At 36.1% G+C, this 26996-nt stretch overlaps 1 protein-coding gene across 9 annotated transcripts in view; it reads left to right on the forward strand.

Moving 5' to 3' along the window:
- Positions 1 to 26996, forward strand: part of CASK (calcium/calmodulin-dependent serine protein kinase (MAGUK family)) — a 396153-nt gene that overhangs the window by 350855 nt on the left and 18302 nt on the right. For 2 of the 9 annotated variants that reach the window (XM_008585074.1, XM_008585061.1), the window contains 8 exons: positions 4235 to 4320; positions 5392 to 5460; positions 8143 to 8211; positions 9600 to 9635; positions 11413 to 11609; positions 19012 to 19127; positions 25917 to 25997; positions 26103 to 26183. In XM_008585074.1, the coding sequence (XP_008583296.1) occupies positions 4235 to 4320; positions 5392 to 5460; positions 8143 to 8211; positions 9600 to 9635; positions 11413 to 11609; positions 19012 to 19127; positions 25917 to 25997; positions 26103 to 26183 (735 nt within the window). The remainder of the gene's footprint in view (positions 1 to 4234; positions 4321 to 5391; positions 5461 to 8142; positions 8212 to 9599; positions 9636 to 11412; positions 11610 to 19011; positions 19128 to 25916; positions 25998 to 26102; positions 26184 to 26996) is intronic. The other 7 variants (XM_008585106.1, XM_008585090.1, XM_008585066.1 and 4 more) reach the window with 6 other exon arrangements.

Consider the following 26996-nt stretch of genomic DNA (forward strand, 5'->3'; position numbering starts at 1 on the left):
AATATACAATGTGGTTGATTATTGTGGCCCATTACCAAAACCTCCCTCCCTCCTCCCTGTCCCCTCTCCCTCCCAACAACCTCATATCTGTTCGCTTGTCGTATCAAATTCAAGGAATTGTAATTGTTATGTCTTCTCTGTGTAGATATAGCACATTTTCCGTATCCATTCATCTGATGATGGACATTTGGTCTGGTTCCAACTCTTAGCTATTGTAAAGAGTGCTGCAATGAACATTGGAGAACAGGTATACCTTCAACTTTATGATTTCCATTCCTCTAGGTATATTCCCAGCAGTGGGATAGCTGGGTCATATGGTAGATCTATCTGCAATTGTTTGAGGAACTTCCATACCATTTTCCATAGAGGCTACACCATTTTGCAGTCCCACCAATAGTGTATGAGAGTTCCTTTTTCTCCGCAATATCGACAGCATTTATCATTCAGAGTCTTTTGGATATTAGCCATCCTAACTGGGGTGAGATGGTATCTCAGTGTGGTTTTGATTTGCATTTCCCGAATGCTGAGTGATGTTGAGCATTTTTTCATATGTCTCTTGGCCGTTCGTATATCTTCCTTTGAGAAATGCCTATTTAGCTCTTTTTTTGCCCATTTTTTAATCAGGCTATTTTTTTTTTTTTTTACTATTAAGTTGTTTGAGTTTCTTGTATATTCTGGATACTAATCCTTTGTCAGATGCATATTTTGCAAATATTTTCTCCCATTCTGTAGGTCATCTTTTCAATCTGTTGTTTCTTGCTGTGCAGAAGCTTTGAGTTTGATATAATCCCATTTGTTTATTTTTCCTTTTGTTGCCTCTGCTTTGGGGGTCATATTCATAAAGTCTTTGCCCAGTCCTACTTCCTGAAGTGTTTCGCCTATGTTTTCTTTTAGGAGTTTTATAGTTTTAGGTCTTATATTTAAGTTTTTGACCCATTTTGAGTTGATTTTTGGTATATGGTGAGAGGTACAGGTCTAGTTTCATTCTTCTAAATATGTATGTCTGTGTTTCCCAGCACCATTTACTGAAGAGGCCATCTTTTCTCCAACGTATGTTCTTGGTGCCATTGTCAAAGATCAGTTGTCTGTAAGTTTGTGGGTTGATTTCTGGGTTCTCTATTCTGTTCCATTGGTCCGAGTGTCTGTTTTTATGCCAGTACCATGCTGTTTTCGTTACTATAGCTTTGAAGTGTAGTTTGAAGTCAGGTAGCGTTATGCTTCTGGCTTTTATTTTTTTTGCTCAGGATTGCTTTGGTTATTCAGGGTCTTTTGTTGTTCTGTATGAGTGTTAGGATTGTTTTTTCTATTTCTGTGAAGCATGTCATTGGTATTTTGATGGGAATTGCATTGAATCTGTAGATCGCTTTGGGTAGAATGGACATTTTCACAAAGTTAATTCTTCCAATCCAAGAGCATGGAATGTCTTTCCATATTTTTGTACATTCTTTAATTTCTTTCAACAGTGATTTGTAGTTCTCATTGTAGAGATCTTTCACCTCCTTGGTTAGATTGATTCCTAAATATTTTGGTTTTTTGGTGACTATTGTAAATGGGCTAGCTTTCTTCTTTTTCTGCTAGTTCATTGTTGGAGTAAAAAACTGCTACCAACTTTTGCATGTTGATTTTGTATACTGCAACTTTATTGAAATTGTTTATGTAAGAGTTTTTTTGTAGTCTTTAGGCTGTTCTATATGTAGGATCACGTCATCTGCAAACAGGGACAATTTAACTTTGTGTTTTCCAATCTCGATGCCCTTTATTTCTTTCTCTTACCTGATTGCTCTGGCTAGTACTTCCAATACTTATGCTAACTGGGAGTGGTGAGAGTGGGCATCCTTGTCTTGTTCCTGTTTTTAAGGGAAAAGCTTTCAACTTTTCCCTGTTCCTGATGATATTGGCAGTTGGTTTGTCATATATGGCTCTTATTGTGTTGAGATACTTTCCTTCTGTACCTAATTTGCTGAGAGTAGCATTAAGGGATGTTGAATTTTGTCAAATGCTTTTTCTATGTCTATTGAGATAATCATATGGTTTTCTTCCTTGATTTTGTTGATGTGGTGTATCACATTTATTGACTTGCATCCCTGGGATGAATCCCACCTGATTGTGGTGTATAATTTTGTTGACGTGTTTCTGTATTCTATTTGCTAATATTATGTTGAGGATTTTTGCATCTGTGTTCATCAGAGTATTGGCATGTATTTTTTTGTTGTTGTATCTTTGTCTAGTTTTGCTATCAGGTTGATGCTGTCTGCCCTACATTCTAGATCACTTTTTTGGTTATATCATCCAATTCACTGAAACTCTCCAGCCATATCTGAACTCCTGTTTAACTCATTCATTCATCAGCTTATTTCACCAGTTATATTTTTCTTTTTTAAAAGTCTTACTCATTTGGGCCGAGCCCATGGCACACTTGGGAGAGTGCGGCGCTGGGAGCGCAGCAGCGCTCCTGCCACAAGTTCGGATCCTATATAGGGATGGCCGGTGCGCTCACTGGCTGAGCGCGGTGCGGCCGGACTCAAAAAGGACAAAAAAAAAAAGTCTTACTCAATTGTTTTTATTTTCAGATCTGTCTGCTCACATCTGAAAGTCTCTTGTTGCATGTTCATCCTTGCAATTGAGTCATTTTTTTTCTAACATAACATATAGCTATTTTACATTCTGTATCTGACCATTTCAGTGTTTATCATCCTTGATGGTATAAATCTGTCTGTGCTGTTTTTGATGACTCTCACATGTAGCTTGCCTTATTGTATGTTCACTGATGTTTGATTGTGAGCTCTTTGCTTGTTCTAATCAGTGAAAGTCATGTGGGCCTAAACTGAGAACACTTTCCTCCAAAGAAGGCTTGTTCCTTGTTCTACCAGTTGCCATGGGATGCCACTGACCTAGGTCTTGGCTTCCTACAGAATCCTAGGCTCAGATTCTCTAACTTGGTATTGGCCTTAGGCTCAGAATCCAGCTAGCAGGTATGGCTACTCTGGCATTCACTCTTCCTACTAGTTCACTCCACCCTTAGTTGGGCCACCACTTTGATCCAGCTCATGGGGTTCTTTTGTGTGAGGAGAAGGTGGGGATGAAAGTGGGAAGTGTTCTTAGAGATTTGTACTCCTTTCATGAGACCAGTAACACTTGAAAAGGTTTCTGTAGGCAGAATATAATTGTGAGAAAGTCTTTGCCTAATCAGCTGTGTGTTGACAGAAGTACCCCAAAATTTTGTTTTGTTTTTTATTACGTTAATTTTTAAATATAAGTAGAAAAAACAGTGCAGTGAGTTCAAGTAGAGAAAAGTAAAGAGCAGAGCAGTGATCACTATCCATAACCCACCTATAATTGTCATTAAGTCATGGCCACACTAGTTTTGTGTGTATTTGCCCTACTGTCCACCCCCCAGATTATTTTGAAGTAAATCCCAAGCGTCTTATCATTTTATTCATACACATCTTAGTATGTACCTCTAAAAGATACTGTGAGCTCTTTGTAACAAAGCCAGGTCAGTATGTAAACATGCACAATTTGTAAATAAGGAAGCAAAATTATAAATAACACTATTTAAGCATTGTTTCTTGGTTACTTTTTCCAGTTGAAGTATCACAGGATGCTGAAATGCATACCAAAGTATTATAAAAAGATTAAATTATGTTTAATATACATTTAATGTTACGTAGAGATTATTATATCAAAATTCTTGGGAGATCGACCACCATTTTATCATATTTAGTAGATAATAATAGTGGCAAACACATGATGCTCACTATTTGTCAAGAACAGTTCTAAGCCCTCTACACATATAAATTAATTTAGTCCTCAAAACAGTCCTGTCGGGTGGGTACTATTTTCATCTCCATTTTATAAATGTGAAAACTGAGGCATGGAGAGTTTCAGTAACTTATCCAAGCTTTTAAAGCTAGTAAATGAGGAAGCTGGGATTCAGACCCAGATAGTCTGGATCCAGAAGCTATACTTTTAAACCACTATACAACCACCTCTCTCAGAAAAATAGATTTCCACAGCTGTCCATCAAAACTGTGCCTTCCCCAAGTAGATGTATCTGTTTTGGTGAGTTTACCGTGTGAGTTAAATAATTCTGCTGCAGCCAAACTTGTACCTGTTCTGAAATATTGGCCTTCAATACTGAACTTAATTTTAAAAAATTACATTGCTGCCTTTTGATTTTATTATTATAAAAGCATATATCATTTCATGTTTATAATTTTGTGTAATTTCTTAGGTACACTTCATGTTGGTGATGAAATCCGAGAAATCAATGGCATTAGTGTGGCTAACCAAACAGTGGAACAGCTGCAAAAAATGCTTGTAAGTAAATGAAAGTTGCTATTTTTCTGAGATTGACTTTCAGTGTATTAGCTTGTTTTTTAATATGCAAATAATGTGTATTCTTTTGTAATCAGAGTATTTCTGGTACCATCAGTTGTGTGGATTTGAACTTACAATATTCGCAAAACCTGACAACTGGGAAAATGTATACATGCTATAGAGTTTGGAAACATTTTGCCTGTCTTTAGCAGTGTGGGCTTTAACACTCTCACCCTTTATCTCCTGTTTCTTACCCAGCAGAGGTTTAAAGAAAACCTTTCCAGTGTGTGTACATGTGAACTAGTTTCTCATTGACCTCAACTCTTCTTACATCAGCAGTGTCAGAAGGCTCTTTCTTGCTTAGCTAAGTCACAGCCAGCTGTAGCGGATTTGTCTACAGCACAGAGGGGAGGAAAGTCATGGTAGACCAGGCCATCTTTGACCATGCATATCCAAAATCTGTGTTCAAAATCAGCTCTGGGTTTAAAAAACCACAGCAGAATGACAGGCCCTTGCCTACATTCATTGTCATAGTGAGCAGAGGGAGATGGTTTGGACCTCTCATTCAAACATTCCCACTGCAATGTAGCAGCCTCCCATGTTGTAAATACCTAGTAAGTATGAAATAAGCACCATAGACTCACCACAGTAAAAAATAAAGCCAAAGTTAATAAATAAAAAGCAAATTCTATGGAGCTCACAATCATAATGTAGCATACTAAATATAATTTTTATGTAATCAGTCTATTGTCTAGTTCAATTTATATTCATTTTTGAAAGGCATGTTACTCAAGAGTATTTTGTATTCATGTCTATAAAAAGATAACCATCAGAGATGTCTGAGACTATTTTTATATGACCAAGGCAATCAGCCTTGACTTTTCTGGGCTTTTCCCAGAAATTTCTTCTACTGTTAACGTGAGCAGTCCCTGCTTTATAACTAGGTTTCATTTTAGGACTACATGATGTCAGATGGCTTGTGCTAATTGCCCCCACATTTAGAGTGGTTTCTTACATGTTTTTGTGTGCAACATTTGTTTGTAAGAGAGCTTTCCTTTTTTTTATCTTCAGAGGGAAATGCGGGGGAGTATTACCTTCAAGATCGTGCCAAGTTACCGCACTCAGTCTTCGTCCTGTGAGGTAATGACTCTAACAAACCACCCCCATCTCCTCTGAGTTCTTAACTAACTGTCTGCTGATGGCTGAATGTTTTTGCTTTCTGGGAAATTGTTTCTGCCTGTGCTGTTAGATCACTGCACACCAATTTTACAACAAAGATAACGGAACAGAGTAGGTCCCATCTACCTACTCAGCCCTGCTTCCATGTGGATCTCCTCAGCACTTGAACTTTTGCAGGCTGAAACCTAAGCAAAATATAGAGAAGCTACAAGTAATGACATAAGACTTAATAAGGAAAAAATGGAGTCTCACAGGAAAAAAAATAAAGATCATAATTGCAGTAATGTTTCCAGGAAGTACATTCACTTCCCTTGTCAAGAAATCACATAGTTCTTCTTTCCATGAATCTGAGAAGTGATCTGTTTCTGTTGAGACAGTTCAAATAATTGTGACAGGTCTCTAGATGGATGTAAAGTCCATGATTAATTGATAACTGACTTTACTGGAGGGATATAGGCTTTTGCAACTTTTCGTAAAATTGTTTAAATTTGGAATGTTATGTGATTCATAAACAAATAAGTTTTCTAAAGTAATACAACCCCAAAGTTTCTTTCTTAAAATAGTTTTACCCTATAAAAATCATAGTTCTTCCAACCTGTATTTTTCAGTTTTATGTTGGTTATTAAATGAGATTCAAAAATCTATTCCTTCTGCCTGATTCTGTGTAGGAAAAAAAATCTATTCTTTTTATATTTGGAAATATGAACTGGCATAAATGGTATCATTCTTTGATCATTGCACATTCAGCTTGGGTATTATTTACCAAAGCTTGTTCTTTCATGTGCATCTTCCAAGTATGTGTACATCAATATGAAGTACACATTTTCTAAAGTTCATTTTTAAGACTGGTAACTTATTGAATTTTTACTTAGGAGAATTTGAGGGAGAAATTATAATACTTCTTCCAGTCTCTAGTGATGGTATAAATTTCACAAGAAAAACCAAAGGCTTTGTATTTTTTCCTAAACCTGTTGAAGATGTGTATAAGAATTTATAGTTTTTGTCAAGTGTATTTTTAGTAAACCATTACAGTTGGGGTGCCCATTATATCAGGTCTTGAGCTCCTCTTGGTGGCTTCTTATGGAACTTCAATTAATAGGATAGTTCAAAAGAAAACACGGAACTGCTTCTGCACCAGGATTCAGAGTATTGAAGTTTGTTACCTAGAGCCCAAACCTTGCTAGGAAAGAGAGAATGTCACATGCACATATGTAAATAATTTTAATATTCTAAAATCACAGGTGTTCCTCATACCATTTCTCATCTGTTAAAGAAATGTAGTAAATACAATTGAGTAACCAGAAGGTAGTGTTAGTTATTAATATAACATAAGTTTCCCTTTTGTTTTTTAAGTGGTTGAACTAGTTTTGGGGTAGGACCAGTATTATACATTTAAATTCTATGCTCTTGAGGAAGAAGAACCTCCCTATTACCTTCCTCACCTTGGAATAGTGGAAAAAATAATGATACTCCCCTCCTGGCCCCACCCCCAACCTTTTCAAGCCTACAATGCCTTGGCAGAATTCCAGCCTATGGTGCGACTCTTCCCAACTAGGGCAATACTTCCAGAGAAGGGCTCTCTGGCCATTTGCATCTTATCCCGTAGGCCCTTGGTAAAAGAGTGGACTCCTGCTCCTCACCTGGCCATACTGACCTGAGCCTCTGAGGGTTGGCACCTAGAGCTCAATCTGCTCACTAACATTTGAGGAATTCTCCTCCAAGGGGTCCCATTGCCTTTAAGACTAACAAGTTCCAGAAAATTTCTTTAAATCTTCTAGAAAAAACAAATGTCTTTTGAGCAGACAGGCACATTTCAGAAGCTTAAAAGAACTCTACTAAACCCAAAACTAAAAAGTACTTATTCTCTTCCTCTCCTTGTTCTTATCATTAAAGTTGGTTTGGACACCAAGGGAATGGAGGCTGGAAAGGATTTGGGGCGTGTTGAATAGTAGAGAGAGTGTGATCAAGGAGCGTGGATATAGAGAGAGTGGTGTGGCTCCTGGGATCTTTGCCAGATGTATAATATTGTTATAAGCTCGAGATTATCGTTTTAATCAATCTGTTAAAGTGATCTAAAGAAAAAAGTTCTTCTCTGGTATATATCTCTTTTACTCTTATTAGTAATATTTATTCTAGAAAGATTCTAAGATGATTAAAACATATGAAGTCTTTTTCTTAGTTTTATTTCTCTTCAAATTGAGTCATTCTGTAATTCTTGACACTGAGGTAACTAACGATTATTAAATGCTTTTCAAATCTAATCTTTAATTAAAATTAGGCAGTTGGGATCTTCAGCACAATGCTTTTCTAGTAATATTTGTCATCTTATGATACTTGATAGGGTTTTAATATCAAGTCAGTCTTCTGGGTCTCATTAAAAGAAAGCAGAGGTTTCTTTTAGAATGTTGGAGAGAGGAAAGAAATGATTAATGAATGACACGGTCATCACTTACAATATGTGAATCTTCAAACTGCAAAATTTTTTTCATACTTCTGTGAAATCACGCAAGTAAGCCAGTATGACACCTTTACAGTTCAAACCTCAAAGGAAATGGTTGTCAGACTGTGGTTGTAACTGTTGATGTAAATATCTCTGTTTCTGTGCTGGTGTTCTGTGTTAATGAACCTTGTGTCTTATTTCAGAGAGATTCCCCCTCCACTTCCAGACAGTCCCCAGCTAATGGTCATAGCAGCACTAACAATTCTGTTTCGGTAAGAACTCTAGCTCCACACAGCAAAGTGTGACAATTTGTTGGTGCTCACCTGCCATGAATGTTCTAGTTACATGTGTTCAGTGGAAATATTGTCTTCTGCCAGTATACAAGGCTACTACAGCTACAACACAGTTTACTCCTAGAAAATCTTTTTCAATATTTTCTTCTCATTAGAAATCCCATTTATTAGTTAAATTTTAAGAAATATAGTACAAAAATATTTCTATGCCACCCCCACTAGAATATATGACTTTGCTCAAACCTATGCAAAGGATGTAAACAGAAATTTGTTTAAATTTCTAAACATTTTTTTAATTTGAGAAAGATAAAGAAATATAAGGAGTTTGCAGAGCAGGTATTTGGGTATTCTTGGGCTTTGTAGTTTTCTATTCTGAGTGATATCAGCAACGTTTTAGTTTCCGCTATCTAAGTTTACGAATTGGTGTGCCCTCTGTTATTGTGGTACGTGCACATATTTTTGTGAATTATAAGCCTTGCCTGGATATGAAAAGCAAAAGGAACTGGCTTCAAACTGCACTTAAGCCACGCTATTATCACATCTTTAACACAAAGTACTTTAAATTTAACTCGAACTTGGAATTTTGCATTTTTTCAGAATTATCCATTTTGGAAGATAGAAAGAATTGGTTTTTATTTATTTAAACAAATGGAAGCACTTATTAGGTGCAGGTTTTTGGGGGTAACCAAATCCTCCCTAAGTTAGCTAATACTGCTGTTTATCACCCAGTTGAAGTTATTGGGATTTCTAATAATGCAGCAGTATTGCTTTTTTCCTGACTTTTAATTTGCCCTTTAAAAATATATCAACTTTTTTATCAGATAAAATTGTAAATAATTTAAAGATCATCTCAGATAAGTATATCAGTAAGTGAAATTATGGAAGAAAATTGTTTGACTTCATTTTCAACCTTAAAATAGGCTACAAAAGGAATTTATAACAGTTAAACATTTAATACTAAGATGGTGAAAATCCATATAGCCATTGAATTTTTCAAAATCTAAATGGTTTCAGTGAATAAGTTGAAAAGGGCAACAGCTCTTTTTAGTTTTGGGTTGTTTTGTTTTGTTTTGTTTTTTAGTAGGCTATTTCACTCGCAGTGGCTTTTGTGTTGAAGATGCTGAGTTGTTAAGAACACATTTTCTCTCTGCTTAAACTTACCTGCTTCCTTCAGCTTGCTGCTAAATGGCCTGGGTTTGATTTTTTGATAACTCAACATTTCTGAAAAATGGAATAATGTATATTATCGCTTTACAATTTAAATCTAGCTCATTTTTTTTAACCATATTGTAACAGAACACACAAATTACCTTGTACTCTTGAAAAGTAAATGAAAATTTTTCTCCTGGGTTGGCTTTATTCTACAGGACTTGCCATCAACTACCCAACCAAAAGGACGACAGGTGAATAGATATCCTCTATAGAAACTTCTCTAAACTGAGCTGCTAATAGCCAATCCTTTATTAACCCTTTCCATCCCATAATGTCTGCATTTTGGACCATAACATTTGAGCATTAAGAGCTTGTACCATTTCATTTTAACACATTACACATGACTAATTCTCTATAAAGATTTTCTCCTCACATCTTTGTAGCTGTGATGGTTATTGTAATTTCAACCTGATAATTTTGTGTTGATGGTTATGAATTCAGCCTTTAGTGATCTTATGGGCCTGCCTCTTGGGGGGGAAAGAATTTTAAAGGTTACAAAATTTTTAGAATTCTAGGAATAACTAAAAAGTACATAGTGATGAACATTTTTAAGTAATAATTTTCTGAAGTTGAAAGCTTTTTCTTAAATTTGTATTTGCATGTGTATTTCGAAAAGCTATTTACAATGAGAAATAAGAAAAAGAGCATAAAGTCCTGGCTTTATATATTGATATGCCCGTGTTAGTTCAAACATGAAAAGTTAAGTGCTGCCTAACACTAGCAAATAACTTTCAAATTGCCAGCACTTTAAAGGTATGGATTTTAGGGGCAAATGCAGAGACTTGTTAATTTTATAGGCTGGATTGCTGAAAATAAACAGAAGTATCACACAATGGTTCCAAAGCCTTCAGGTTGGTTTTACAGTGACTTAAACATTAATATTCAATTTTAATTTCAAGATAGAATTTTTATGGGATTTTTTTTCTTGAAATGTGCTGTTAAAAAATAATCAGATTTGGCATTAAGATTTGCATAAATTAGCACCTGATAGAATTTACTTACAGTTTAGTCTTAAGATGCATAATGGGGCTGTCCAGTTAGCTCAGTTGGTTAGAGCGCAGTGTTATAACACCAACGTCGAGTGGTTATAACACCATACCAACCAGCTGCCAAAAAAAAAAAAGACTGCATAATTGATGCATTGAATGTATAGTACTTTATTTTAAAGCATTTAGAAATCTGGTAATTAATAAAATACTGCCATATGATAACCCCTTATATGCTAATCTGTTTCCTAAATAAATTCACATTCCATAAAACTCAGAGCCTTGAACTATGTGAAGCTCTGTGCTGATTTCAAGTGTTATACTGGCAAAGGTAGGGTTCAGTAGGGTTCAAATTCATTTTTATACTTTCAGAATAGTAAAATACAAACATAAAGCCTAAATCCTTTTTTAAAAAATAAAACTTTTTCTAAAGTATTTTAAAAATTGTTTGAATTACATTTATCAGCTATGTACAGACACACTGCCAGTTGTCATGTAGGAATTTTACAGCAAGATACCAACCCAGAGTTCTTGCTAGTTTTATATCATGTGCTGCTTTAGGATTTCAGCATACCCTGACTGCTAATATTTATGGCTTAAAGGCTGCCACATGGTCATGACAACTTATCCATAACATCAACATAACCAATACAGATTTAAAAAATGGTAAGCATACTTCTCTATAATTATAGGCCTATTCTGTTATAGTAAAAGCATAAATTGTCTTTATTTTTATTAAATAAGTATTTTAAGTATTCCCTCTAAATAAAAGCAGCAAACTTTTGAAACTGTACACATCAAAGATAGTACATTGTTTCTAGTGGTAGAAGTTTTTTGTGTTGTATTTCCATGTATCATTTTTGCTTTCACCATCTGATGTCCTGTTTATATTGTAAGTGTTCGTGTGTGGATATTAGATTAGAGCTAACTGTTTTCTTTCACATCACTGTGGCATCCCTTCTTACAAACTCCTGTTTTATAGATCTATGTAAGAGCACAATTTGAATATGATCCAGCCAAGGATGACCTCATACCCTGCAAAGAAGCTGGCATTCGATTCAGAGTCGGTGACATCATCCAGATTATTAGTAAGGATGATCACAATTGGTGGCAGGGTAAACTGGAAAACTCCAAAAATGGAACTGCAGGTCTCATTCCTTCTCCTGAGCTTCAGGAATGGTATGTATTTGTTGTTTTGCTTTGCTTTATAATAAAAATGAAGCCCTGCCCATCCATTTTTCAACTTTACATTATTGTTTTAGAGTATTTGATGTATTCCTTTGCTTTATTAGCCAGAGAAAATTCAAATTAGTTATTCAAGACTCGGCATCTAGTGAGATACTAGTTAGAGAGTCAGGTTTTCAGTTTATATCTAAGATAAGGAAGATTTGGAGAGAGGTTGTGTGACTAATCTTAGGTCATGTGTAGTCGCGCAGCAGAGCTCTCCTCTCCTATATGCCGTTGCAATCCTTTTAGAATGGCATTTTTTAAAAATCTACCTTCTCCTTACCCTCTGCATGTTTTTACACCCATCCCACCCCACCATTAGCAAAAAACTCAAATACCATGATTCAGTGTCACTCAGGGTATTTGAAGATAAAGTGTGTTTCACTGATAGGAGAAAGGCGCAGTCAGAAGCTTCACAGTTTACCTTGCCAGTTCTTTAAAAATGCCCTTTCTGTTAGAAAATTTAAGCTATGAAAGAAGGATAAAATCAAACAACGTTTTTAGACACAGTTTTTAATTGAGAGGAGTCACAGATCACTATATATTTTGGTAAAATCTATTTCTGCTATTATTACAATTTCCTTAGTTCAACTATGTTTTTGAAAAATGTTGATGATCTTACCTTTGTTGGTACTTGGGCAATACACTAGAAATCGAGGGCAAAAGAGGTACTTAATGTCTGAGTTTTGTTTCTTGTTACAAAAAGTAACAACCATTAGGCATTCTGCCAGTTCCCTTCCAAAATACTCAAACCTAGCTAAAAGAGACCAAAGACATTGAGTCTATAGACATTTCTAACTGCTTTTTCACCCACTTTTCTCACGAATTAAGAGATTTCTCGGTTAATCTCTTTTGCTTGATCGGCTCTTTCAGCTATCCCGTGTTTCCTAAAAATATTCTTAAATTTAGAATGTTGGAGCTGACAACAATTTCAGATGCCATCATTTTACACATGAGGAAACATGGGCCCAAACAGAGAAGCAGCAGCCTTCTGGTATTGACTTTCAGTCTGATCTTCAGAAAACAGTTTAAGCATAAGCAGGAATAAAGCAATTTCTAAGTTGTTTTGATAATGATGCTGTTATGCTGTTACTAATATTTACATTTTACAGTATGTCTTCTTAAATGCTGCCGTATATTACAAGCTTTTACTGAAAATAATTATGTAGATTCCAGACCTCTTCTCCCTAGCCAGATCATGTATATAAATCATGTTTCACTGTTATCTAGGACTCTAAGTCCTCTGGAGGAAACCTGAGAAATGGCAGGAGAAAAGCAGATTTGCTTCCTGTTTCCCATAATGGTGGACTAGGTTATTTGGATCAATCCTCCTGCTGGAAAAAATGAAAAGTGCTGCAGAAAATATGTTTTTTAAATGACCTTGAAAGCATGGGATAGCTGAAAAGATATTGGGGAGCTCAGCGACCAATTTTTATATGAAAGCCTTTAATCAGAGTGATAAACAGAATATTGGAGTACCAAACTGGCCCATTATGTCTGGAGGGCATTTGTTATTACTGAACACTCTGCCAGAGGACTAAGGTTAAGGCCCAAAGCCTGTACACCTTGGGGAATCTGTAAGAAGACCCTCCCCACATTGTTAGAATGAAAAAGGCGATACTCCCAAGCTAAGAGCAAACAGATAAGCATGCCCTTACTCCCCTTCCACGCCAGGGGACTGTAAAGAAGGCTGCTTTGTTACTGAGCAAAGCTAAAGATGAGAGTAAAAGAGAAACATACTTCCCCTGAGAAAATTGTGACCAGCAGTCCACCTTGACCAGCTTTGTACCCAGATACACATAGCCTGGGGCAGCCAGGGAAACTCAAGCCATGCATTTGATTTGAAGTTTCCCCTTTCTTTACTAATAGTTCCAGGTTTGTTTATACCAGTGTAAACAAAAAGAAAGCCTCTGAAGGAGAACACCTTTATCCTAATCCCCCTAACCTCATCATAATCCCCCATATAAACTTTTTCCAGGGCCGTGACCAGCAAGTCAAAATCACCATGCATGCAAGGAAAGAAATGAGACCCAACAGAAATGACAGACAGCAGAAACAAACCCAAACCCACTTTATATATGGGAATTAGGAGACAAGGATTTTAAAACTAGGCTTACCAGGTTTTTAAAAATCAATAATAAGGTTGAAAAATGTCTTCAAGAAGCAGAAAAAAATTTTAAATGACATAGCAAATTTGAAAAAGTACCAAAGGAACTTCCAGGAAAGAAAAAATACAGTAATAAAATTAAAATCTCAGTGGCCACACACCTTAATTAGAAAGGCTAAAATTTTTTTAATGTTTTATCAGTACATGAATGGATAAACAAGTTATGGTATATCCATATGATGAAATGCCACTCAGCAATAAAAAGAAATAAACTATTGAGGTATGCAGCAGTGTGGATAAAACTCAAAATCGTTACAGTGAGTAAAAGAATCCAGGCAAAAAAGAGGACATACTATATGATTCCGCTTATATAAACTTCAGGGAAATGGAAACTAATCTATAGTGACAGTGGTTCCCTGGGGAGGGTGCAGAGAGAGGAAGGGATTACAGAGGGAAGGGCATGAGGAAATTCCAGGGTAATGAAAATGTTTTTCTTGATTGTGGTGATGGTTTCATGGGATATATATGTGTGTCAAAACTGATGAAATTGTAGGGAGAAAAGGATCTAACCAGGATGATGAGGAGGAAGCCTACTGGGCAGTATGTGCCTTGGGACCTGAGTAGGACTTTGGGCGTACAAGAAACTATTCCTGGCTAAGGGGAAAGAGCAGTTTCCCTATGTTGGGAAACTGAACTGGTTTCTAGAATGTCAGTGGGCATGCAGTACTAACCAGAGAGATTTGAAACAACACTATCAGCCAGACCCAGAAGCTTTATCCAAATGTATTGCTACCAAGTCACATTTTTCACATTGTCTAGGTAAGAAATCAATTTTGGGGGAACCCAAATGCATTACTGTAAGCACATCAGTCTAGCCCTTTGATATGTTTGGGTCACTGAATCTGTCATCTCTTCCTTTGCCTGTGCGATCCTCATCCAACTCATCAATAAAATATCAAACATGTGCTTGAAATTTTCCTCCAGGTTTACCTTAACCTTAACACGGTTTCTGTGCACTTACTGGGCTAAAATAAATAATGTTTGTTTCCTGAGTGGCTGGTAAAAATCAGTTTTATTCCTCTTTCATAACACCACATGTGATCACACCATAAATTTTCACTGGGAACTTGTTATTTTTATGTCTTAATTAAGCTTAAAAACATTTATTATAAGATACTCTGTACATTGTAACTTAAGTTTCACAATGTCAGGATTTTATCTCTTTTAACCTATCAAAAAATTCCTCAGTTTTTACTATGTTTCCAAAGATCCTATGCCTCGTAGAAGCTGTAGTTATGACTAAGAGCAAATGTTGACTTGTACCAGAAGAATCCCCAAAGCAAAGCCTTCATCAGCCTCCTCTGTATGCCACGTAGGTAATATATGGAGATTGATTTTGATGCTATCTCTGAGAGTTCACAGTATTTCCCAGTAAATGTCTTTCCCCCAACCAAAAATAAATAAATAAAAACTTGAATGAACAAGAGAGAGTAAGAGAAATGGAAGATAATCTCTTTAAGAAAAAAGAAAAGAACACTTCCCAACTCATTTTATGATGCCAGCATTACCCTGATACCAAAATTAAATAAAGGCAATTCAAGAAAAGAAAACTACATACCAGTATTTGTCATGAACATAAATGTAAAACCCCTCAGCAAAGTATTAGCAAATTGAATTCAGCAATATATAAAAAGGACAATACGTCATGACCCAGTATAGTTTGTACTGGGAATTCATTGCTGGTTCAACTTTTGAAAACCAATCCACTTGATCTGTCACATTAACAGACTAAAGAAGAAAATCTATATCGTTATATCAATAGATACCAAAAAAGCATTTGATGAAATTCAACATCCAATTATGATTAAAACACTTACAAACTGAATTGAAGAGAACTTTCTTAACCTAATAAAGGACATCAACAGTAAACCTACAGCTAAATTATTGGAAAAGAAAAGATTTTGCAAATGATATGATTCTTTTTTGAAAAATTTTAACATTTACTTGTACATATTTGTGGGGTACAGTATGTTGTTTCAATACATACATATACTGTATGGTACAGATGATATAATTCTATGTGTAGAAATTCAAAAGAATCTGCAGATAAACAATTAGAATTAATGAGAGCTTAACAAGGTTGCTGATACAAAATCAATATACAACAATCAATTCTATTCCTATTTACCAGCCACAAACAGAAAATAAAACTTTTTAAAGATACCGTACGTAACACTGCCTGCAATACCATAATACTATAAAGTATTCTTGCAAAAAAATAGAACCTCAATCTGATTAGGCCTCTAGATTAATTCCCTATTTGCTGGAAATGCAGTGGACAGAGGGACATACTAAAGATACCACAGGGACACAATCAGAAAAATCTAGACTACAGAAACTACAGGACAAACAACTAGTTTCTGCAACAAATCAATTGCAAGAAAAAGAGAGGAAAGGAGATGGGACCTATAGATTTGAAAGGGATTGAAGACTATTTAAGGAGGAATTATACACTCTTGGATTTGTTCCAAAATAACCTAGAGTGGGTAGGGTATAAATAAAACAAAATAAACTATGAATATTAACTGTCAAAGCTGGGTTGTAGATATCTGAAGTTCATTACACTATACTCTTGTATATGTTTGATATTTTCATTATTACAAAGTGTTTTTTAAATACCATTCACAAAACCTTTTTTTTTAAAATAACAACCTAGGAACAAATCTAAAAAAGATGTTCAAGACATTTACAGGATAAATTATAAAATTTATTGGGACATTAAAGGAGATATAAATAAATGGAGAGACATACTGTGTCCGCAGACTGGAAGACTCGATATTGTAGAGATGTCTCTTCCTCCCAGATTGATTTCATAGATTCAATGCAGTTCCAACCGAAATCCCAACAGTTTTGAAATTGACAAGCTAATTTTAAAGTTTACATAAAAATGCACAAGCTCAGAAATAGCCAAAATGTTCTTGAAGAACAAGGAAGGAGGCCTTGCTCCCCCAGATACCAAGACTTATTATGAAGCTATGGTAATTAAGATAGTAAAGTATCGGTTTAGAGATGCTCAAATAGGCCAACTGAAGAGAATAGAGAACCCCAAAACACCCTTGTACATAAATGAACACTTGATATGTGACAGAAACAGCACTGCATAGCAATGAGGAATGGATTTTCAGTGTCATGCTGGGACAATTGAGTATCCATTGCGGGGAAAGAAAGATAAAAGAAATTGGACTCCTACTTCACACCATAAGCAAAAATCAGTTCAAGTACATTAAATACCAGAATTTGAAAGACAAAACTGTAAATTTTTTTTTTTAAAGAAGATGACCGGTAAGGGGATCTCAACCCTTGGCTTGGTGTTGTCAGCACCACGCTCAGCCAGTGAGCAAACCGGCCATCCCTATATAGGATCCGAACCCGTGGCCTTGGTGTTATCAGCACCGCACTCTACCAAGTGAGCCACGGGCCGGCCTCAAAACTGTAAATTTTGAGAAGGTAGTATTAGAGACTATCTTCAGAGACAAAGCTGGGTACAAAGCTGGTCAAGGTGGACTGCTGGTCACAATTTTTAAAATGCCAAAAATACTTCCCATTAAAGAAAAGATGGATAAATTTGACTAAATTAAAACTAAGTTCATCAAAAGATACCATAAAGAGAGTAAAAAGGCAAGCCACAGAGTAGAAGATATCTGCAACACATATAACTTACAAAGGTGTAATATCCAGACTATATAAAGAATTCCTACAAATCAGTGAAAAAAAGACAACTGAATAAGAAAATGATCAAAAGACTTGAAAAGACACTTTACAAAAAAGGAAATCCAGTGGCCAATGCACATATGTGAAGGTGCTCAATCTCATTAGTAATCGTTAATCATTAGATGAGCAAGACCTGAAATATCCTGAAAGGTAAGTATTTGCTTAAACTAAACCTGAGAGCAACTTTTTAACAACATCTCTTCTTATGTTACCAATGCTGAATACTATAATCAAGTAGAACAAAATTATAATTTTCTGATTGTGATTATAACTGAATTTAATCACAGTATACTTTTGCCATCTTACCCTAGAATCTACATGTAGTAGTAGTACCATTTATTAAGCATCTACTGTGTGTCTGGCACTGTGATAGAGACATTATTTACATCTTTTGTTCTAATCCTTTACAACAGCCATCTGAAGGTCTCTGAGAGATTAAAGACCTTGCTGATAGGATGTTCTGGCTAAGATCATGGCCTCTGGTCTCAGACCTTTCCCACCCTCCCACTTACTAGCTGCGTGATTTGGGGCAAATTGCTTAACCTCTCAGGCCTTTGATCTCCTGATCTGTAAAGTGGTAATGCAATTCCTTATGTTGTTAGAAAAATTAAATGAGTTAATACATGTAAAGTTCCTAGAAAAGTGCCTAACACTGGATGTTCAGTACCAGCTAATGAGTAACAAAGCCAGGATTTAAACCAGGCCTGTCTTAACTCAAAATCCCATGATCATTCCACTGTATCTCACAGCCACATGTTTAGGCTTCTAATCCATGTTATCAGTTAGTGTATGCTCAAGGAATACAATGTCATTTTAATATAAGAGCATATTTTTTAAACATTTCTAGGAAATTGTCATGAAAACCAAAGAACAGCCTTTATCTGAATGATTTGGAAGGTTGCGATGAGTAGCTTCATGCTATTTCACGTAAATTCTTCAAATGACTGATTTTTCTCTCTTTTCAGCCCAAAACTGTGCATTAATTTTGGGTTTTTTCATTCTCTCTCTCTCTCTCTCTTTCTCTCTCTCTCTTTCTCTCTCTCTCTTTCTCTCTCTCTCTCTCTCTCTCTCTCTTTCTCTCTCTCTCTTTCTCTCTCTCTCTTTCTCTCTCTCTCTTTCTCTCTCTCTCTTTCTCTCTCTCTCTTTCTCTCTCTCTCTTTCTCTCTCTCTCTTTCTCTCTCTCTCTTTCTCTCTCTCTCTTTCTCTCTCTCTCTTTCTCTCTCTCTCTTTCTCTCTCTCTCTTTCTCTCTCTCTCTTTCTCTCTCTCTCTTTCTCTCTCTCTCTTTCTCTCTCTCTCTTTCTCTCTCTCTCTTTCTCTCTCTCTCTTTCTCTCTCTCTCTTTCTCTCTCTCTCTTTCTCTCTCTCTCTTTCTCTCTCTCTCTTTCTCTCTCTCTCTCTCTCTCTCTGTCTGTCTCTGTCTCTCTCTCTCTCTCTCTCTTCTTCCTTTCTTTTCTTCTCTTTTTCTTTTTCTTCTAGGCGAGTAGCTTGCATTGCCATGGAGAAGACCAAACAGGAGCAGCAGGCCAGCTGTACTTGGTTTGGCAAGAAAAAGAAGCAGTACAAAGATAAATATTTGGCAAAGCACAATGCAGGTAGGGAAAAGCACAACTGCTACTGAGGTTGGGTTAAACATCTCCAAGACCTAAATAGATGAATATTTCAATTCAGTCACAGAGTTCTCTATCCAAACATTTCCATCATATGAGACCTTTATCAATTTGCAAAACCTTTAGGAAATCCCTGGCTATAATTAGTATGTTGGTTATTTGCCAGATATTTTACAGAGCTGTACTTTATAGGACAAAAATGCGATTTGGAAACATTATCCTCTATAATTAAAGGAACCCAACATGTTAAGTCCTCTCGGAGAAATGAGAACTTCAGAGTTTGCTGAGTCACCAGGATTCTTACCTCCTTGGCTGGGATTGGTCTTAAGCAGATGCCCTCCCTCTTGGCTCCACTCTGGCCCTGGGACATGGCCCCATGACAGATATCTAAGGGCAAAGGTGCACTCTTATCAGAGTTTAGTGATTGGTTTGAAAGAGACCAGATGACATGGGTACTAACTTGGTTTAGTCAGTTTCTGTGACTAGTCTTTTCTCTCATGGTATTTCCAAGCTCCTGAAAGACGAGGAACATTATCTTGGCCTACCCTTTGTAGTATGTTTGTCTGTATGGAAGATTGCATTCAACATAAGTCAAAATGTTCACCTATTCTTTTAAAAACTGAATACCAAAAAGATCATGATCTGTCTTTGCAGTAGAATTCCCAGAAGACTCACAGGATGTAACCTAAATTTTTTTAAAAATGCATGGTGATAAGCAGTGGGATTTACTTATCTTCAATGACTTCCTAATATGACTCCTTTTATAAGGAACATTTTCTGAAGAACTGAAAGCCCTGACATTGGCATCAGATTAGTTCCCGAGGTTTCAGAAATAACTCCAAAAATCAAACATGTGGCCAAAAAAAATCAAGTGAATCCAATCATGCATACCCAATTCGACAGTATAATGTTCCTTACAAATATGAAATGGTTTTTTCTCTATAGAATGTTATAACATGGGGGCTGGCCCGTGGCTCACTCGGGAGAGTGCGGTGCTGATAACACCAAGGCCCCGGGTTCGGATCCCATATAGGAATGGCTGGTTTAGCTCACTGGGTGAGCGTGGTGCTGACAACACCAAGTCAAGGGTTAAGATCCCCTTACCGGTCATCTTTTATAAAAATAAAATAAAATAAAATAAAAAATAAATGAGTTAGTTAAATGAGGAGTCTTCCCTTTCATATTAGTTACATTGCACCAATAAAGTGTATTCCCAATAAAGTGTATCATTTCTGATTATGTGCTACAACAGAGCTCTAGTCTCTTAGTGGCTTTTTTTGTTTTATAAAGGGAAGAAATATTTAAAGCGGAGTAGTTAAACATAATGTAGCAACTATTCATTATAAATGATCAAGTAGTACTATTGGAAGAAGTGCACTGCAGTTTCAGCAGAATGTTACTCAACACAAAATGTCGGCGGTTATTGCCAAGCCTTCTTAGTCACCTTTATTTCTGTCAGCTTCTAACAGTCTAACACAATCAAACAAGCTCACAAGATCTGTTGACATTATATAAATATAAAATAAATATGTATACATATATATCTCACCTTGTAATTTTCACAACTGTATTAAATGATATGTAGATATAGATGGCACTGAAACCTAGAAAAGCAAAGAAATGGCTAGTTAAGGCTGTCGGCTCACCATTAGTTTTATACTCCACTAATGGAAGGCATGTAGACATAAGGATTCAATTTGACAATATTCTTTAATTCAGCTCTGAGGAAAAATAAGAAGTGAATTGATTAAAAAACTAGAACTCTCTAAATGCTGACAAAGAATCAGTCAAGTCATTCATTTAGGAATTTTGCCAGAGAATCAGCATCCAATCTGGCAGCCAGTGTTTCACAGATCACTTTTTTCCGTCTTTGACCACTGGGGCCCCGTTGATCTTTCATTGTTCCCATTCTCTGATTCCTAATAGGTGGTGCACAGAGGTCCTAAGCTTAATAGGCAGCCTGAGATAGGACCAGGAATTAGCACACCTGAGTAACCATGCAACTTGGGCAAGTTGCTCTAACTCCTGTGGGCCTCAAAACAAGGGAATTAGGTTAGTCAATCAAGATCTTTTCTAATTCTGAAATTCAGTGGATCTAAGGCTCTTTCATCACTGGGCCTGACAAATGGGTGTCATTTAATGAGGCCAAGTACTCTTGTACTGTCCCTTATCTCAGCTTTAGCTCTCTGGTAATCATTGCCTATCATGGTTTAAAGGTATCACCCTTGATATAGAAGGCAGGATCCTGATGAGGTAGAATAGAATTGCTTTTTCTCTGTCATTTGACATTGCCCCTCTATCCCAAACCAATGACCTATCTACATTCTTATAAACTTAAAACAATGAAAGGCAGGGGCAGGGGGAGCTACTGCCACCACTTCTTTGTTATCATCAGTGTTTTCCTAACCAGTGGTCTTCTGGGCATCAGAGTCTTCCTTGTCATGCTTGAGAGATTGTTCTGCATGTCATTATCTGTCACTGTATGAGACCCTCCTCTGAAAGAACCTCTGAGCTCCTTAGAAGGTCCTTGCAGAGCCACTTAAGTTTCTTTATAGAACTTTGTATTTAGGCTTACGTGGGATTCTCTAATCAGAATGTCATTGTTAGGGTTCTCACCCACAAGAGAATCCCTTGCGAGCTCTTCTTTAAGTTTCTCTGGTCAGGAGAAGATTCAACTTTTTTCCTGGACTTTCTGAAATACATTGCCTGACAAAGCCAAGCATTCCATCTCTTCAGGTGTCTTCCACTTTCTCAACCATCTCTTCCATTTCGTTATAAAGTCTAGAAAAACCATTTGCTTAGTGATTACCTTTACATTATTGGAGATCACATTGTCAGGAAGGGAAGTCAGGTATTTTATCAGCTGTTCTGTTTTTAGCTATGAAATTGCCCGTTAAAGAATTGCTCTAAAAGAGAGAAACAAATACTGTTCTTACCTCCAGGTAAGGCAGATACTTTGAGAACTTGGAAGTATCATAGTCTTTAACACTGAGTACTAGCCAGATGGGCTCACGGGCTCAGGTCAAACTATATTTCTGAAGGATTTTTCTGGCTTTTTCATAAGTTGATTGTAAAATACAGTATATTCTTTGTTCTTCCCATAGTATTCAGTAAATTGAAATAAGGACCATATGTTTCGTTTCCTGCTTCAAAACTTTGAAACTTCATATATTGATGGCAAGATCCAAACCTTATCATTAAAATCTGAGGTTGTTTATATTTGTGGTAAATGAAGGATGGGAACTTTGTAAGTATCTAGAACCGATGGGAATGATAATACTAGAATTATTTCCATTTCTGTTACCAGGAAATTCCACATATCTAGTTAAAGCAGAATTCTGTTCAAACTGTGTGGCCTGTCTCACATCATAATGTGACAGCCTATTAGCTGAATATGACCCATAAATTTGTTTTTCTCACACACACACACACACACACACACACACACACACACACACACACACACTGTGTTTACAATAAGTTATCACATTTGAAAGTCAGGCTATTTAACATAAAAATTTGGGCTTCAGACTTTCCTTGGAAGAACAGGGAATGCGGCAACACTGGGTCCACTTTCTTTATTAGCGTCTGGGCTGCTGGGTGTCCTTTGGGGTGGACACTCATTCTCCTTCACCCACCGTCCCCACCACTCCCTGTTTTTGCACCTGGCCCACTTCATTCAACCACATTAGCTGCATTGCCAGTGCAGGCATTCAAGTGTGCACACTCCTTGGCCCTATGCCCATCAAAAGAAGTGTCTGGAATGTTGAGTAGCTTACCAGAAAATCAGGGTAATATGAGCAAACTCTGCCAGGCAGTATTTCTGAATCCTTGGGAACAGATTTGATTATGGTGTGTAGTGTTTACAGCAAATACATTTTCTGCAACACGTAAAAGATTTTTAGCCACATACATTTGGTGCTAAAAGCATTGTCATGTACTAGATCTGTACTCTTGAGGCATTAGGTTTACTCAGCTCCAGGACTTCCAAAAGTCAGTTTTTAGATCAAATTACTAATGTAAACTTTTAAAAAATTTAGGAAGTCTTCATTAATTTGTTTTTTTTATGTTAGAGCCCTGAAATATCCTATTTGCATACATACATATGAACATAGAGGATTTCTACAGTACCATTCATGGGTGTGTTTAAATTATGCTTAATAGCACGAAATAGTACTTCTGACTTTAAAAAAGCTATTTTTTTCCTTGCATACGAAGAGCTCTAAAGACAACAAAAAGTAACCAATAGCCTCACTGCCCTGTTAGCCTTTTTTAAAAATAATAATAAAAGTAATAGGCACACATGATTAGAAATGCAAACAGTACAGGAAGGTACCAAGTGAAAAGCAAAAGGTTTCCACACCTACACTCTCTGAAGAGGCTTTCTTGTAACTATTCTCAGATAAAATTTCTATGCATAAGCTAGTATATAAAAACCACTGGCTTTTATATAAGGATATTATTGAATTTTTATTAAAATAAGTTTGTTTCTTAATGTGATTTATTTGCCTTGTGTTCAGAATATTGCATGATAAAGTTTATTTTGTGCATATTATACTTTTATTTTACTAATATATGAAAAGCCATATTTCAATGACCCCTGTACATTTTTCATGCTGTCTCACTCCCAATGGCCTCTGTGCATGTAAGTAACCTGTTGAATGACTATGCCTCTGTGTTTTTGATGGTTTCCTTTTATTAAGTTCTTTTTTTTTTATCAGCAAGCAACTTAAATCCTTTAAAGTTCAGTCTTTAAGTGCTCTCCTAATATTCTTTGTATCTCTTATTTTAAAATACCTTTTTTATTGTTTTTCAACCCTATGACCATGTGGCGATTTCATTTAGACCAGAGTAACCTCTTCATGCTAATCATTTATGGTTAAGATATTGATGTTTAACATATCTGTTCGTTAGTTTGTGGTGTTGGTCATTGATATCTAACTCATTCTCATGTGTTGAAAAGAAACCAAGTCCTAATTCAGTAGGATGGAGTTAGGGCTCTGTTGAGGGAGAGGGATGAGCGTCCCATTCAGAAAGCATGCGTCGCCATCTTGCTCTTTTGTGAGATGCTTCATTATTTTTATATATTAAAACATCAGCTTGTTGATGCACCTCTTTCATAAGCATACCTTTTCTTGATGAAAATATCACTCAGAGGGCAAAAGGTATGAAAAGCAATGCCATAAGCACTCTGCTTTTCTTCTTGCATCTCTCATCACTGCCTTACCACAGCAGTACAGCCAGCTAGCTCTACCACAGAGAGCCTCCTACTAATTTTAATTTTTTGAGTCTACCGTTCTGAACACAGAAAACAACAGTTCTTGGTTTTTAGCTGTTGCTAGAGAATACACTTTAAAGACTCTTAGTCAACCTTTATGGAATCGAGTTATCAAAAGAAAACAAATGCACAAATACCCATTAATATGCACTAACCCTTATTTTAACATATTGTATTTATTTTTTAATATATTTTGAGAATGGTGCTTTGTGTGTGTTTGTTTCTGATCTATTGCATTCCAGAATATCTTATTTTGTATTTTAAAGTTCTTTGCTACTGGGAAGATTACAAATGTAAAGGACTGAGCTGATGTTCACAGTCATTTAGCCATATTGTTTCAGAACATAGAAGCTTCTCTTAATGGTTGACCTAAGCATCCCAGATTCCTTTATTACCCCATGGAATCAATTTTATTGAATTCATTCCAACTCCTCTAAAATCCAGGGTGTATTCAGTAGTCTTTACAATAGAAACTTTAGTGTGTAACTGACAGCATTTGGGTATGACCACACAAAAACTATTACAGGAAGCATAGGTGTATGATTTTAGCCTTCTGTGAGAATTTTCAAATGTATGTGAGAATTGGACCACATTGAACTTCAACAGGAATGGTCATCCACTCAGGAAAGTTTCATACATTTCTCAAAATTGTTTTTGTAATACTGTTGTTAAGAGGCAGGTTTCAAAAAAATACTGTTTTAAGTGTTCTTCTCAGTCTGTAATGATTAGAGAACTCCCCTTTTGCAAAGGTTTCCAAGTTCAGACTTTCATTCTGTGCATCCTGATTGACTGCATGTGGGCTGCCCACGTAACGGATGAGAAGGTTCTAGGCCCAGGGAAGCCCCTTCTTACAGACCCATGACTTTCCACCAGATGGCTAGCAGGGTTACAGTAAAACTTCTGAGATGCTCCTTTAAAAAGCCTGTGAAATAGTTACAGAACTTGACTTCAAAAGAATCTAGTATGCTAGCTCCATCAGCTCTGTTGAGAGAAAGAACCATGAAGTAAGAGACCAGCTATCCGTGCATTTCTCATGCAGCTCTAGAAATGATCCAGCTGGCCCCTCTCTTAGTTAACTTTGGTTGCATTCATGCTATATTCATGTTGGTCACCATCTGTAGATTTTTTTTTAGTATTACTGATTTCTTAGAATTGTAAAAATATGAACGGCATGTGGTTTTAAATGACTTCATATGATTTGTTGGATACTGCATGAAAAGATATGCAGTATCTTTTAGAATGGGACTTTTATGCATGTACTCAACATATCTTTGGATATCCCTGGTTCTAAAGTGCATTTTCATGGGCTTAAAAATGAAATTTTCTCCCTAAAGGCTGTGACTTAAATTACATGCAAGTCATTCATCATAAGTTGGATTCATATTTTTTAAGACATGGTTTTAATATAACTTTAGTTTTGCCAGTAAAATTATAATTTACATACATGAAATACTCATTCCGTAAATTTACCTTTCTCCTAAATCTTTGCATTTTAGTGTTTGATCAATTAGATCTTGTCACATATGAAGAAGTAGTAAAACTGCCAGCATTCAAAAGGAAAACACTAGTCTTATTAGGTAAGTTTGATTTTATAAGTGGCTTGCTTATTCTCACCTTCAAAACATTTTGTGAACATTATTAACAGTGGTCAATTTTAACATTCTTTTTAAAAAATGACATAGGTGCACATGGTGTTGGGAGAAGACACATTAAAAACACCCTCATCACAAAGCATCCGGACCGGTTTGCGTACCCTATTCCACGTAAGCAAAGTCTCAATCTCTTTTAATTATATTTTTCCTATCACTTTTTTAACACTGTAATTCACAGACTTTTTTTGCTGATTACGTAAGTAATAAGTTCATTGTAGGAAATTTGTAAAGTCCAAAAGAGAACAAAGAAGAAAATGAGTAAACAGTAGTCCCAACCTCACTCTCCCAGTAATAAGTGCTGTAAGTATTTCGTTGTATACCCTTCTACGCTTCTCTTTGTGCAGACATACATTGTGTGTGTGTGTGTTATTTGTTTTCTTTTTAATAAAATTAGGCTCATTCTTTCTGTATGTAACCTAATTTCTCCAACAGTATAAACATTACCTAGATGAATTATTCTTCAGAAAAATAAGTTTTCATAGTCGTGTAGTTTTCTCTGATATGACAATATTTCCTTTAATCAGTATCTAACTCGTTGACTTCCTATCATTTATAAAACCCGGTCAATGTGTTATCGGTTGTTCACTATAAAGAATTTCATTAAGCAGTAACTCTCATACACAAAAGAAAATTTCAAATCTGTAAGATTTTTAATTCCCCTTATTTTCTGTATCTTATTCTTAACTTCTTGCCCTCTTCATTTCCTCAACTGTAAAATGAAATAATTTCAGGTTTGTAAAGAGGATTTGAGATCTTGTGTATGAAGCACTTAGCAGGTGGTGGATAAGTAGAAGCCATCACACCACTATCATTTTATTATTACCATCATTATTCTAAAGTTTAAAATTTCAATCCCAAAAGTTCTCTAGCAGTTAGAGCTTTGTTCGGGGTGGGAAGAATTAAAGGAGAATGATTTTTAAAAGC

The sequence above is a fragment of the Galeopterus variegatus genome, unplaced genomic scaffold (assembly GCF_000696425.1).
Source record: "Galeopterus variegatus unplaced genomic scaffold, G_variegatus-3.0.2 Scaffold105, whole genome shotgun sequence".
NCBI classification, from domain to species: domain Eukaryota; kingdom Metazoa; phylum Chordata; class Mammalia; order Dermoptera; family Cynocephalidae; genus Galeopterus; species Galeopterus variegatus.